The 15,898-nt window shown below is 41.6% G+C and overlaps 1 protein-coding gene across 3 annotated transcripts in view; it reads left to right on the forward strand.

Moving 5' to 3' along the window:
• DCLK3 (doublecortin like kinase 3) overlaps positions 1-10,903 on the forward strand; it is a 28,485-nt gene extending 17,582 nt beyond the window's left edge. Inside the window, exons 3-6 of one of the 3 annotated variants that reach the window (XM_075418703.1) lie at positions 2,586-2,718; positions 3,643-3,810; positions 4,688-4,932; positions 5,033-10,903. In XM_075418703.1, the coding sequence (XP_075274818.1) occupies positions 2,586-2,718; positions 3,643-3,810; positions 4,688-4,884 (498 nt within the window). In that variant the 3' untranslated portion in view covers positions 4,885-4,932; positions 5,033-10,903. Of the gene's footprint in view, positions 1-2,585; positions 2,719-3,642; positions 3,811-4,687 lie in introns of all 3 variants that reach the window. The other 2 variants (XM_075418702.1, XM_075418704.1) reach the window with 2 other exon arrangements.
• Positions 10,904-15,898: the final 4,995 nt, after the last annotated feature.

A 15,898-nucleotide genomic window follows, 5' to 3' on the forward strand; every position in this document is an offset into this window, starting at 1 on the left:
GTAGTTGTATGGCCTATTTTTGCTGTGTGTAGAAAGTCTACTGAATACTGGTCTTCCTTACCCCAATTGACTCTATAAGCAGGTAAGACAAGGCAACACTTTTAAAAGGACTTTTGCAACCATTCTTTGTAGTCTTGAATGCAGAAACAGTAATAACTGTCTTTTAGGTGTCACAGTAAGGCTAGTATGTTAATTTAATGTTACCATTTTTGCTTTGTTCTGGTCATTTCACAGAGCATGTACTGTAGGTGTCACAGGCTAGATTCTTCTTGAGCAGGTTGCACATTTCTGTGATTCTGCAATGAGTAAGTAGTCTGGCCTCAGCAAGGACTAAAAGCAGCCTGAGAAGCTTTTTTTTCTACAGTGAAGCACATTTGCATGCTCAAGGTGATGCTGAGTGATAGAAAGGTAGACTGGAGAGTATGAAGTTGGGGATGAAGGGAATGCTCACTCTGCTAGAGCTGACTTCGAGTTGTTCTGAGCAGTGTTAGTGAAGATGCCAAGGAGTTCTGCGCTGAGGTTTTCAGGCGTGCTGGCAGGTTATGTGCTGTCTATGAAATGATTGTCACAAAGCTGTAAAAATATACCCAAAGTACATACTGTTCCTACCTGTTCGGTTGTTAAGTAGAATGAAAGCGTGGTGGTTTTGTCCTGGAAGAACAGGTGGTGCAGTGTTGCCACCTTGTGCTGTGAAGAGAGGTTAGGAGTCTGGCATCCTGATAAGAGAAAAAGTACAGCCGTGTGTTTTACAAAGCAAGACATTTCCTGCTGATTTTGGGATTGTGTTTAAGACCTGTGTGTTCTCCACCCTTCCCACCCCCAAGCTGGCTTCTAAAAATGTATATAAACCTTTCAGTATTCTTTGTCTTAGTACAGTAGCATGCAGGGTATTAGTTCAAATTCCACATGACATAATTTTCTTATAAAACTTTAAAAGTGTTATTTATACAATAGGAAAATATATTCATGCTCATATTTTCATAGCACATAGAAAACTGAGCAATTCAGTTGTGAGTTTTTGTAGCATTCCACCACTGTTACCTCTGTTGTTAAAATATAAATGCTGTGGATAGATGCTGCCCTACAAAGTAACTGTTTCACCACTCTCATTGTGAAAACTTTCTTCCTACTATCCAGTCTAAATCTACCCTCTTGTAGTTCAAAACTGTTATCCCTTGTTCTATCACAACAGGCCCTGCTGAAAAATTTTCCCCATCTTTGTTATAGGCCCCCTTTAAGTACTGAAAGGCCACAATAAGGTCTTCCCAAAGCCTTCTCTTCTCTAGGCTGAACAGCCCCAACTCTCTCAGCCTTTCCTCATAGAAGAGGTGTTCCAGCCCCTGATTGTTTTTGCGGCCCTTCTCTGGACCCGTTCCAACAGGTCCATGTCTTTCCTGTGCTGAGGTCTCCAGAGCTGGATGCAGGACTCCAGGTGAGGTCTCACCGGAGCAGAGCAGAGGGGCAGAATCACCTCCCTCAACCTGATGCCACCCAGGATACGGTTGGCTTTCTGGGCTGTGAGCACTCATTGGTGGTTCATGTCCAGCTTTTAATCCAGCATTATCCCCTGGTCCTTCTCTACAAGGCTGCTTTCAATCCCTTCATCCCCCAGCCCCTACAGACACCGGGAGTTGCCCCGACCCAGGTGCAGGACATAGCACTTGGCCTGGTTGAACCTCATGAGGTTCACACAGGCCCAGTTCTCAGGCTTGTCCGGGTCCCTCTGGATGGCATTGCATCCCTCAGGCATGTCGACCGCACCGCTCAGCTTAGTGTCATCTGTGGATTTGCTGAGGGTGCACTCGATCCCACTGTCTATATCATTGACATATTTTGTTTCTTAAAATGTTTCATTAACTGGATTACAAATTAATGCTAAAGACCCATGCATACAGAATTAGAATGGGAAGAAGAGTTTCGATTACTTTCCAGGTGGGTGTAGGAGATGGGAACTGTTGAAAAGACCCATCTAGGAGGACAATCTGCATGGATCTATTTCTCCAACTCTTACTATGTGATGACTGTGACTCGTTTATTTTCAGGGCAGCAGGTAGCGGAGCAGAGTAATTTTCAAAGAAAGTAAAGCTTTTGTTTGTTTGTTTTGGATTGTTTTATTAGACCGATATGATGGTGATGTGCTTTTCAAGTGACACTAAAGACAGTAGCTTACCTGGGAATATTGCACTTGACATAAAGATGCCCACAGCATTCTTCTTTGCTTTCCCGGGGGAAAAGAAGAGTTTACTTTCCTAAGAAGAAATAATAACATTTATTTGAATCTTTTTTTAATTTTTTGTCTTTCTGCTTTTCATTTCTTGGAAATTACGATGTGCCAGAGTTTGTAGAGCAAAGTTTTTCTTTTTCCATTATTGCTTGTCCTATTAAATATATGGACCCTCTTACTATATGGGGGAAAAAAACACTTTCTGGATAATGTTTATCAAAATACTGTTTCCACTTCATGTTGCTTTACTTGAAGGCACTATTATTAGAACTTCTTCCTGTTTATTATTAACTACTTCCTTTATCTTTTGCGGTCTTAAAATGCATCTGGACTAAATATGTGTATTTTTCATTGAGTATAGGTTCAGCACAATGCAGATAAATCTACTACACTTAAACTAGCAGATTTTGGCCTTGCAAAGCAGGTTACAAAGCCCATTTTTACTGTGTGTGGAACACCAACGTATGTTGCCCCTGAGATACTTGCTGAGAAGGGTGAGTGTATATATTTATAATTTGTCTTAAATCATACAGTTGCTCTGAACTTTCTAATCATGGAAGTATTCCAGAATGTTTCAACTTACTGCTATGTCTTTATAGGGTAGGAGGTTGCCTAGCAGTGTAATCTGTGAAAGGAAAGGAAACCTTTTAGCTTCTGACAAACACAAGCATGACTTCAGTCATGTTTGCATTATTAATGTTTATGGCAATATAACATTGATTTCCAAGCAGACAAGCTATAAAATATCATAGATGGTAACTACTGAAGTGGGGAAGTGAGAAGTTCATGTTGCAACCTGAGGGTAGTCAGCCCCATTTCATAACTGTAGACCAAACAACTTTCTAAGGCCCTTAATGATGCAAAACCATTGTGAACATGTATGTTAATCTTATGTAACAAGAAAAAACATGTTTTGCATTAGAAGCAATTTTGGAGATTTTGTATCCAAAAAGATTCAGACCTGGAAAGGAGTCAGTTTTGTTGATGACTCAAGGAGAGCTATTTCTGGCTTTTGTTCTGTGGAGCTGGTTTGCACATCTTCAGTTATATCCAATTTCAGTGGAAACTTGGCACTCTCTTAGTGCAGTTTTGAAGGGAATCTGGGGAGGACTGTTTTAGAAATACATGCTGTGTTTTCTCAATTAGTCTCCAATTGACACTGGCCTTGTGAGAGAGTGTTTGTGAAACGTGTTGAAGAAGAGAGGCACTTTGTGAGAGCTGTAGTTATTAGCAGACAGAGCAGCTCAGCTTTTAAGCATGGTGTGCCAGGCACTTATTCTTTTGCTGACCTTATCTCTTTGAGAAATTGAGCAGAGCTGCTTTGTTTCTTGGAAAATAGAATGAAAAAGAAACATTTCTCTGCAAGTTGTGAGTTTTCTTTCTAAAACAGGACTTTTTGTTTGTCTTTTCTTCCTTAGGCTATGGTCTCGAAGTAGACATGTGGGCTGCTGGTGTGATCCTTTACATTCTGCTCTGTGGTTTTCCCCCTTTTCGCAGTCAGGAACGTGATCAAGAAGAGCTGTTTCAGATCATACAGCTGGGTCACTACGAATTCCTTTCCCCATACTGGGACAATATTTCTGCAGGTAAGATTTGGCATGTACAGCAGATCTGAGAAGTGACAGACTTCTTCCCTGGAGTGGGAAGGACTGCGTTTTGTTCAGGACAGTAAGATCAGTGAACCTGGGGGTGTCTTACAGGTCTCTTTTGTATGATTCTGTTTGCTTTAGATGTGAATTTAGTCCTCTGGTAGTATCGATGGCTGTGAATCTGAATATTAGGTCTGATGGATTTAATGGGTTGCTCCCTTTCTGAGGCAAAAGCAAGGATTTTCCTCACCTTGCCTATATGAATTGTCTCTGTAGAAAAAGGTACCAAAATAACCTCCAGGGTTATGTTAGAGTGTAAAAATGTACGCGAAAATCTCAGAAGTTGAGAATGAAATCCTTGCTCTGCAGAACGCAGTGTGGATATCTATTGAGATCAGTGGGGTCTGCACATAGTAGTTTTTTCCTTCTTTCAGGCTAGTACAGTGTCTTTTGTGCACTCTTCAAAATCAGAAACCCTAAAACCCCTATCTCTATACAGTCTTGTAAAGAACATACTCAACAGCAGTCTACAACCTTTATGCTCCTTGAAGGATGAGATACCCAATGCTAACTCCTGTGAATCTGAACACCTAGCCTGGTGCCTTGAACATGCTTTCCATATTAGATTCCCTTCGCTTTCTGCTCTCATTCTGAAGGGGAGGATGATATCAGTAAAAGATATCCTGGAGATTTAACATCTACTGTCAGTAGTTCTAAATCCAGTTGTCAGAATGTCTCCTGAGGATAGTCACAAAAGTCATCATGGTAAAAGTAATAAGAAAAAATAAGAGGGATGTTCTGTGCAGGTATAACTGTCAGCGTCATCATGTCACTGTTCTTCTCGCCCTCTCTCCTTTTCTTTCTTTCATAATAGCAGCAAAAGACCTCATAACCAGGCTGTTGATAGTGGATCCCCAGAAGCGCTACACAGCACGACAAGTACTTCAGCACCCTTGGATCAGAACAGCTGGAAAAACTAACAGCAGAAATTTGCAGAGGGAAGTGACGATAAACATTGAGCGTCATTTCCGGGCCCAGCGCCGAAAGGAAGTTGCAGAAGGAGGCACATGAAATCTCTTCAAGCTCGTTTAGTCTTCTTTTTATTGGTTAACAAATTATGTATGTTTTCTGAATGAATTTAGAGTATGCAGCAGCAGCTGTTCAGTGTATAGCTGTTCCTAGCCATTGCCATGTCTTTTTTTTTTTTTTTTGATTCTAGGATTCTGAAGAAGGACAGAGATCAAATTCACATCCACTTCCTTCTGATGTTACTTAGGAGTCTCTGCTGACAGCAGTGGGGACTACATATTTCCTGGAGGGTATCTATTATTTTTCTTTAAATACTGGTTTGGGCTTTTACATTACAAAATTTATATCTTTTAGACCACAAATGTTTGCTTCTGTGGCTGACACTAGTGATGACTGTGAAATGCTTTCTCTTGTCTCATTTTGTATGGTACCTTTCAGGAGTTTTGTGTTTATAATGTTTTGTGTTTACAATGTTTTCAAAATAGCCGTCTGCATACACGTCCTGCACTAATTCTCCAAACTTTCTTTTCACCAATTCTTGCTAGCAATGGAGAAGGTGAAAGAATAGAAAAAGCAAATATATTTTTTAGCTGTAGGATATGTTAAATGAGCAGCAAGTTACTATTTATTAAGTTGTGAGGGAAGAAAAATCCTTATAGACTGAATCAGATGTTTTATGCTATCTCGCTTGTCAACATCTTTCATTGGATGTTCTCATGGACAGACCAACAGACTGTACAATGTTTCTGTTAAACTATGGTAGTGCTGTGCGGTATGGTAGTTTCATTTGTTTGAGAAGAAGTGGGAGGATATCATGGCTGATACCTTTTCAAGATTGTGATAACAACTTTCAAAGTGCTTTTCTTCCTATTCTGGGAAGTAGGAAGTTAAGCAATTCTGAGGGAACTTTTGGTTCTTTTCCCAAAGGTGTATTTGTGGAATGATATCCCAAGTGGTTTTTTGTACTGATTTTTCTCTTAGGAGCCATCCACATGCATCTGTGATTCTTCCATGCTGATGGAGAAAAGAAAGCTGGGACGCTGCTTTTGTGACTTAAGTTAACCCTTACCTTCATGGTTCCCCTTTCATCAACACACTTCACAGCTGAATTACTTTTACACACTTTTTCAGTGTAGTTTAGCAATTGTTTGTGTTTTTTTCCCTGTTGCCTTCCCTGGGGACTCTTTCTCCTTGCTTCCATGAGAATGGGCAATGGGATGAGATTATATTAAAATTCAACTCTGGGAAAAGCAACAACTTGTTGGCTATGGAAAGGTCTCTCAGGGGAGGTGTCAGATGCTTTATTGCATATGTTTTTTGTAATTTGATTGGATGCACTTTAAAAGAAATCCTAGGGGGAAAAGAGTCCTGAGAAGGGCCATGACTGAGAATAGCTTTTGAATCTCAGAATTTTTGGTTAACTAATCAAATGCAAAAAGCACTTGAGTTGTCTGTTTTATAATGCTTTGTCCATGAGTTCCATGTGCTAGCAAATAATATTGATGTTAAAATATCTGTGGTATTAGCATTGAATTCATAGCTTGTCGAAATGATTGAGGGTATTTTGCAATTGCAGTGCTGCTGCTCTGCCTATGTATTTCATAATGAGAAATGTCAGAAGCATTTCAGAATCAGTAGAACATTTTCATAACTATATGAACCAGAATATTATTTTTGGTGAGTGCTAATATTTTTTGTGAACTTTCTGAATTACCAAAAAGTGTGAGGTACTGTCATCGTGTTTCTGTTTCGAGTTTTGACAGTTTTGCTGCAAGAATTATGTATGAAAGTAGAGACAACTTAGCTCTCTAAATGAGAATTGCACTTTCAGTTGAGCTGGCTTATTTTTGATACGTCGGAATAAGACTTGCTGTGGAGTTCAAGAATTTATGAAACAAACCTGTCAAATCTTTACTGTATGCCCAAGTAGTACGTATACAATATGTCATACCTCTGCTTTAGAGGCCACGAGTCAGGAAGATGTTCCCTTTTCCTTAAAACAAAAATGGATTTAAGTGCTTTCCTGAGTTAAGCCTGTGTGTAACCTCATACTCTAAATGCATTACGTGGTCTGAGTGCTAGTAATAACTTTTCCTCCATTAATTTAAGTCTATTTTGGATAGGAAGCTGTGTAAAAATAGCTTCTGACTTGCAATATTATATTTTGTAATTATCTTATTTTTAATATAGTCGTTTAGGAATAAAGTTTGAAATGACAAAAAATGGCAATGAATCTGACAGTTTGGAAATTGTGTTACGAGTTGCCTTTTTCACCTTTAAGAACATGTCTACAGCCTTATTCACAGTGCAGAAGATAGACAGTTTGCTTGTAAAGAATATAAAATTAATTATTTTTTCAAAGATTTTGTTTTTCTCTCAAGTTCTCTGGTTCCCAGACAGCTAAACATGAACTGTGGTGTGTGCTGTCACTGCATTGCATCTGTAAGTACAGACACTGCTGTGGCAGTGCCGAGGGACTGGTTTGTTGGTGTTGCTAATAGATGTGTGGCATTAGGCCCTAGTCCATCAAGTTGGAGACTGAAAAAAGCTTCCAGGTACTTCTCAGGTTTTTTGCCTCTTTCTTTCTTCTGTTTAGGTATTCGTTCTTTTCTCCCATTGCTTCCAGTGTTCTTGCTCTGCATATGTGCTGTTCTAAGGAGTCTAAGTCCCCAAGCATTATGGTTTAAGTTGCTTGAAGCAGTGAGAAGACATGATTTTGGTAAGCTCAGCCTCAAGTATTGCTTGCTGATGTTGAAAGTTGGTAAGATTAGAGAGGACTCAGACAAAGAGGTGCAAATCCCTTATAGGTCTCAAAGATCTCCAGTGACCCCCTCATCTCCTACTGCCTTTTCTCAAGCGTTTCTCTTCCCACCGTGTGACATTCCAACACAGATCTGATCTTTATGCCCTATAAGACAGTTTCTAATATGTGAACCGAATTCACACTCTAGGGGTGAGGATTTCTGCTGTTCTTACTTCCTTTCCTTTCCAATGATTACTGTCTCCTTGTGTTCTGGGGTCATCTTCCGCTTACGCTTGCATTTCTTGGTTGGCTCTTTTGTCTAAAGGAAGTCTGAGGATGCTCAAAGCTGGGGAGGGTTGAAGTCTCAGAGAGAGCAAGTTCTTGCTGGTTTATTAGAAAGAAGAAATAACCCTCCTTGCCCTTTATTAAATCTTTGTGATTTAGACTCTTATATATATACTCCACTGATAGTAAAACTAGTTATTTAGATACTAGCTCTTTAGATACTAGTAATGAAAAAAATCCGAATGTACCACCAAAAGAAACAAACAAAAAACCCCCAAAAGCTAAGTGCAAAGTATGAATTCATATTGCAGACCTCAATAGAAAAGATCTGCTTAGAGGGGATTTGCTAGGTCTCAGGCAACAGAAGGGAAGAGCCTGTTTGTTTCCTGAAAGCTTTCGCAGATCAGCTGAGTAGGAATCCTTTCATGCCTCTTAAAGGTGTTGGTTGATTCCTGTCTCGCTTCCAGAGATCCTGACTGAGTTCTAGTTATTCTGGGATTATTTTATTACTATCTGGTATTGACTATTCCAAAATTTTTCTCTCTTTAGAAACCAGAGACCCTGACTGTCTGTTATCTTTAACCATAGACTTGGCTATTCTCTAGTTGACTGCAGTTTTTAAGCACACTCTCCTATATTTTCCTGCCCTAACTGTAAGATTTCTCAGACTTTTGAGGCACCAAGATCCAAACATAAAGAATTAGGTCATCAGTATTTAATTTCCTGGTGACACACATGCCTCATAGTCAGAGCTGGTTTTTGTTTTTTGTTTTTTTTGTGGTTTGTTTTTTTTTTTTTTTTATTACTGGGTCAGGACTTAGAATCAGTCAAGGCTTTCAACTACGTTAGTAACAAAAGTGGTCACTGCAGGATAGTTGGGGTCTATGTAAGGATGCGCTGCTCCCAGAGATCAGCTGAAGAGTCCTATGAAGCATTTTGATCATCCTTGGAAGCCAGTGTTACTATCTTTGTGCATCATAAACTTTCCTTGACTGCGTTAGGAGTTTCAGCATATGAAGTCCAGGATTTTAGTAACTGCCTGTGACTGACAAACTAGGCAGTAGCTCTCTCCAGTGGTACACTTTCCACTGTCTAAAGTCTTCACTGGCAGCCTCTCTTCCCACACCTCTTGAGTGGATGGACTGCAAAATGGGAATTAAGGGAGCAAATTCCCTGCCACTGTAAGAGAGGATCAGGTTTGTGACCACCTGAGGAACCTGAACATATGTAAATCTATGGGATCTGACAAGATGTATCCCAGACTCCTGAGGGAATTGGCTGTTGTAGTTGCCAAGCCACTCTCCACAATATTTGAGAAGTCGTGGCAGTCAGGTGAAGTCCCTGGTGATGGGAAAAAGGGAAACATTGCTCCCATTTTTGAAAAGGGTAGAAAGGAGGACCCTGGGAACTGCGGACCTGTCAGCCTCCCCTCTGTGCCTGGGCAAATAATGGAACAGACCCTCCTAGAAGCTGTGCTGAAGGCACATGGAAGATACAGCCAGCATGTCTTGACCAAGGGCAAGTCCTGCCTGACCAACCTAGTGGCCTTCTATGATGGAGTGACTACGTCAGTGGACGAGGGAAGAGCTATGGATGTCATCTGTCTCGACTTCTGTAAGGCCTTTGACATTATCCCCCACAACATCCTTCTCTCTTTTTGAGGAGATACGGGTTTGATGGATGGACTGTTTGGTGGATGAGGAAATGGTTGGATGGTTGCATCCAGAGGGTAGTGGTCAACAACTCAATATCCAGATGGAGATCAGTGACAAGTGGTGTCCCTCATGGGTCCATACTGGGACCAGTACTGTTTAATATCTTCATCAATGACATAGTGGGATCAAGTGCACCCTCAGCATGTTCATAGATGACACCAAGCTGGGTGGTGCAGTCGACATGCCTGAGGGATGCAATGCCATCCAGAGGGACCTGGACAAGCTCGAGAAGTGGGCCTGTGTGAACCTCATGAGGTTCAACCAGGCCAAGTGCTGTGTCCTGCACCTGGGTTGGGGCAACCCCCGGTATCCGTAGGGGCTGGGTGATGAAGGGAATGAGAGCAGCCCTGAGGAGGACTTGGTGGTACTGGTGAATGAAAAGCTGGACTTGAACAAACAATGTGTGCTTGCAGCCCAGACAGCCAACTGTATCCTAGGCTGCATCAAGAGAAGCGTGGCCAGCAGGTTGAGGGAGGTGATTCTGCCCCTTTACTCCGCTCTCGTGAGACCCCACCTGAAGCCCTGTGTCCAGCTCTGGAGCCCTCAGCACAGGAAAGACATGGACCTGTTGGAGCAGGTCCGGAGGAAGGCCACAAAGATGATCCGAGGGCTGGAGCACCTCTTCTATGAGGAAAGGCTGAGAGAGTTGGGGCTGTTCAGCCTGGAGAAGAGAAAGCTCTGGTGAGACCCTATAGCAGCCTTTCAGTAATTAAAGGGGGCTTACAAGAAAGATGGGGACAAACTTTTCATCAGGGCCTGTTGCAATAGGACAAGGGATGGTGGTTTAACACTACAAGAGGGTAGATTTAGACTGGATATAAGTTAGAAATTTTTTACAGTGATGGTGGTGAACCTCTGGAACAGGTTGCCCAGAGAACTGGTAGATGCCCATCCACATGTAGCCCGTGGAAGGGACCCCGCACTGGAGCAGGTGGATGCCTGAAGGAGGCTGTGACCCCATGAACAGTCTGCGCTGGAGCATGCTCCTGCCAGGACCTGCGGACCCGCGGAGAGAGGAGCCCACGCTGGAGCAGGTTTGCTGGCAGGCCTGGTGGCCACCCACGCTGGAGCAGCCTGTTCCTGAAGGACTGCACCCTGTGGGAGGGACCCACACTGGGACAGTTCGTGAAGAACCGCACACGGTGGGAAGGACTCGCGCTGGAGAAGTTTGTGAAGAGCTACAGCCCATGGGAGGGACCTCACGCTGGAGCCAAGGAGGAGTGTGAGGAGTCCTCCCCCGAGGAGGAAGGAGCGGCAGAGACAACGTGTGATGATCTGACCATAACCCCCACTCCCTGTCCCACTGCACCGCTTAAGGGGGAGGAAGGAGAGAAACGGGAGTGAAGCCTGGGGAAGAAGGGAGGGGTGGGGGGGAGGTGTTTTAAGATTTAATTTCATTTCTCATTATCCTACTCTGATTTGATTGGTGATGAATTAAACTTCCATTTCTCCCCAAGTTAGTCTGTTTTACTCGTGACAGTAATTGGTGAGTGATGTCTCCCTGTCCTTATCTTGACCCTTGAGCCTTTCACCATATTTCTTCTCCCCTGTCCAGCTGAAGAGGGGGAGTGAGAGAGTGGTTTTGGTGGGCATCTGGCATTTATCCAGGCCAGGCAAAAACACTGGGCATCCACTTTTCTGTCCTCTCTGAGTCCACCAGTACAATTCTTGACTGTTGACATTCTTGCTCTGGAAAAGAACATGGGCACTTTAACTGGGCTAACAGCAAGTTGTTCTACAGTGTAGTTTGTTTGCAACTGGGCTTGAAGGTGTCCTTTTCTAAACTAAAACACATTATAGACTTCAGCAGAAAAGTGGTTGTTCCTCCCGCACATAAAGGCAAACTGTAGAGTGGGTATTGTATTTCAATATTCTCTCCAATAAATTGGGAAGCAATCACGTGGCCAAGTATTTTGAGCTGTGGTTTGTTTGGGGTTTCTGCCCCTCTGCAAATTTATCTGTTTGGGAAATGCTGGTTTTAAAAGGTTTGCAATTTCGTTAAGTATTGGGTGTACCTTCGTTTACACTTCGAAGGACCCATTTTAATGCTGCAGCCCTTTGAATACTTACAGATGTGTTTGTCTTTGCTGCTGTGTGTAATCCCATTAAAATCAATACAATTCTTTGCAAAACTGGAGCTGAGATTCGTTCTAACACCGTTTCTGTCCCTGCACTGCATTAATCACGTCCACCCTGATGTTAGAGCAACCATGACAAGCAGAACTGGTTTCACTGAAGCTTAATTTGCGCAGAACTGAATTGTCCCATCATTCTTACTCTGTAAAATTCAGGTTTATTTAGAAAACGATATGCTTTGTTTGTGGAAACAGGCATTCTGGGTGAAATTGAGTTGCTTGCAAAAGTGGCTTTTTTTCAAAGGACACAGTTTCTTAGTAGCTTGTGTATATTTCGGTTCTGTTATTAAACATGGTGTTTTCCTGCAGGCCTGCAGTATCAGCTGAAGCAGTGGAAATAAAAATGCACCTGCTATATTGATGGTGTTTTCGAAGCAGCTACCTTCTGAGGATGTGAGCATGTGTGATACAGTGGCTGCCAGTGAGACTCGGTACAGGCTTGCGTTTATTACGTATCGATACTTACAGAGACCGCAGCCTCCCTATTACTCTCAGACTAACTGTAGGCTGTTAGGAATGGCTCGCTTTTATGATAATCCTGCGCATTTATTGCAGTGCATTTTAATCGTATGTATATGTGGCTAATTAAAACTGATTTAGTGCTTTGCTGTTAGGAGTGGGATTCAGCTGTGTTTCCCATGTTACTAGTATTTGAAATCAGAGTCCGGTAATATTTTTTTTTCTTTTAAATGGGCCATTAAAGTTGTCACTGCTACATGCTATTTCTTTGGAAAAGAAGAGATGATCCTTTGTATCATCCAGTTTGCTGATTCGCTCGGTTGCCTTATGTTACAGACCGGTGGTGTATTCCTGCAGAATTTTACCTTTTGAAATTGGAGCTGTTTTGATAATGTGGCAATTGGAAAAACAGAACCAGTAAAGCTAATAACTCTAATCTGTCACTGGGAAATAGACTTCTTTTTCTGAATTCAGAAACTGAAACAAAGAGCTGGAACCACCTGAAAACTTAGAGAAATTCAAGATTATTCCTGTAGTAAGTCTTTCAGTAACGCAAGCAATAAGAATATTTGACCTGTCGGGAACACCCAGCCATGTAGTACATTGCTAGGGGTAAGTGTTTCAGTGCTAGAACAGTCAGCTGCTGAAAGTGTTGGAGATTACTGTGTCGGAAAAGGGGTGCAGGATTGAGTAAAGGATGCTCCTTCGAATCACTGGAAAAACGTGATGCATCATAAACAAAAGGTTATTCCTGTCTGGTGATTGCTGTGTTGGTAAAAATTTCTAGATTTCAGTGACAACCGCTGTATTGTAAGAAGGCATTTCTCATGAAGACTTTCAGTGTAAAACATTTTAGGAAATGTTTAATGTCAACGATTTCAACAATGAAGACAGTTTTTCTAGAAAATGGAAGTGTATGATTGTTAACTGCTATGGTAAGTTGTCAGGCAAACTGTGTTGCTGGATTTTCAGAGTGCAATTTTGTGATCTTAAGCATTTGCAACTACCCAGCTTGCAATGTTGACAGTTTTAATAGCATTGTAATGCTTCAGCATATAAACTTATTATTTAACATGCTCAGGAGAAACCTACGTGCCTAGTGTAAGGACGAAACTAAAGGAGTCAAATACATTTTGTTCATTTCAGGTTTGCTGGAAACATACTGGCAAAAATAATGTTCATATGGTGACTGATGGGTGAAAGATGTATTGCTGAGCAGTATTTCAAATGGAAGTGTAATGTTGTGTCCTTAAAAATGTGAGGAGGTGGGCTGTTTGGCTAAAGGCTAACACATGTGCCGGTAGGTATTATTTCTATGTTTAAACAAAAAATGAAAGAGACAAATGTAAGGTAGCCCCTCACCATAAGACGACAAGAGTATGAAAGAAAGAAAGTGGAAAAAACCAAGAGGAGGGAAAGCTAAAGAAAAACGTAACTTTTTCCAAAATGTTTTATTTTCTTGAGTGAATCGGTGCTGTGGGCAAGTCTAACAAAGCTTTGTGAGTGAAATAAAAGAAGGTCTTTTCCCTTGCTGGTGTGTAACCTTCCCGTGATGGTTCCCCAGTTATTTCTGTGTGTCTGGGGATAACTGATTCCAGGCAGATACTATGGCAACTGCTAGCATTATCCCACCTGGATCATAATTTCCTAAGAACTGGACGGGAGGAGAATCCCTTAAAATAAATAAGAGCAAAACTATTCCAACATGTGACTAACTGAGCAATTATTCAGCCACACAAGAATTTTATGGAAGTTTATTTTTAAAAGCTTTCATAGCTCACAGAGTTAATGTGCAAGGGACAAACAGAGCTGGATGCTCGAATGTGACAGTCATAAACCCCTCCTGACAGATGAAGCCTCGTATAAATTGATGGCAGATGACTGGTAAGGTTGTAAAATTAAAATATTTTAAAACCTGTATTTAGGTACCCAGTTCACCTGGGGAAAGGTTGCAGAAAATATGAGGGAAACATGAACACAGGTATGCGGATAAGACCCTTAACGATCACGAAAATGAATCGGTTCTCTAACTGCCAAAACAGACCACTGAATGTGATGGTCACTGAAAATGATCCTGTATTTCCTTTATGATGAAAGATTTCTTTTCTTTATTTTAAGCTCTGAGGGTGGGATCTTAAAAGCCCCCAACAAGGGTTTTAGATTATCACTTTCTGTGAAATAACGGTACTATTTATGCTTTTGCAATAATTAGATTTGAAAATCCCACCCTCCATTTAAAATATTTTCTGCTGGTTGTTAATCCAGTTTTTCAGAAAAACAGAAACAGATTTCTATGACATTAAACTTGACCCCTGTATACTTGCTGTCAGCAAAGATGCCCTCAGAAACATCTTCTAAAATGTGTATTTTGAAATTAAAACATCTGCTGGTGATGAGGGCATTCCTGCATGTTTCAATGGGTTTCAGCTGGTGTACACCGAGAGAGACTTTTGCCCCTTAGTTGCACGTCACTGTTGCTTGAGGGTTTTCAGGTTGGCAGCTTCCGTGGGGGGTGCATGTGTGTTTTAGTGATACAAATGCTGTGTTCTGTGCTGGCTCTTCTGTAGCGCTCGCAGAGATATCTGCCAGTGTTACTACTTTTCCAAGTAGCAGAAAAAAGAATACATCATTCAAAACATGCTATCAAAAATATGGTCATCAGACTGTTGTTTTAATGAATTGGTGACTGGGCTGCTGTGAATTGTATGAACAGCTAAAGAGTCTTTACCAGGAGGATGCTTTGGATGAACTCTTGGACAGGTTCTGTATGAAGGGTTCTGGGAAAAGGATAGGCAAAGCATTCGGCAGCTTCATTCTGGCAAGGTAAATCACCAGAAACCCAGATATGCTGCTGTTCAATTTGTTTTCTATGTCAAATGCGCTGATAAAGGAAGGGTAAGGATGGGACAGCTTTATTTTTCAAGTGGAAGCCTTCTTATTGTCAGACTACAATGGTTTGGATTCTGGGAATTTTTTTTTTATGTCAGTCCAAACTATATTTTGTGAGTCAACTAGACTCAAACTAGAAGCTTTTGAGTTCACATATGCATACACATTTGCTATTTTGAATAGGACATTTCTGTGTGGGCTGAAAAAAACATTATTTATTTTCATTGGTGTATTAGCTACTCTGCTTAGTTATTTTACTGGTTTTCAAATGTGGTCTTTTTTGGTGAAAAATACAACTTACAAATCAGGATCTATGTTTAACCCCATGTAACCACGGATACTTAGGTTTTCCAGGTGACACTTACTTTGTATATGGTTCTTTGGAAAGGGATCCTTTACATCGCTGAGGTGTGTGGATGTTTTTCGTTAACATGTGGCTTTCCTACATTGCGTTAGCTAGCAATAATGACAGTGATGCTTCTGGGGATCCTCAGAGGCCCTATTGAACTTTAACTGTTGTTTATTTATTGGGCATTACTGCCTTGATGCCTCAGTGAATGGCTTTGCAATAGGCCTTCTATAAAACTACAGCAACCTGAATTCCTTCCTGGGAGAAAAACTGGAGCATGGGCTGCAGGACATCTGGGATCCAAGATTTGCTCCTGCCCTGCCAGCCAAGCTGATCCTGGGCTGGGTCTGTGGGGAAAAGGGCTGGTGTGGAGGTCCAGAGGTCAGGGGCTGCTGCCACCCTGCTGAGGAATGAGAGAGAGGCTTCATGGGCGCAGAATGCTAGCAACTAGTTAGAGCAAAGCCCTGTCTGACATCGATCC

Source organism: Opisthocomus hoazin, chromosome 4 (assembly GCF_030867145.1).
Source record: "Opisthocomus hoazin isolate bOpiHoa1 chromosome 4, bOpiHoa1.hap1, whole genome shotgun sequence".
In the NCBI taxonomy this organism is placed as follows: Eukaryota; Metazoa; Chordata; class Aves; order Opisthocomiformes; family Opisthocomidae; genus Opisthocomus; species Opisthocomus hoazin.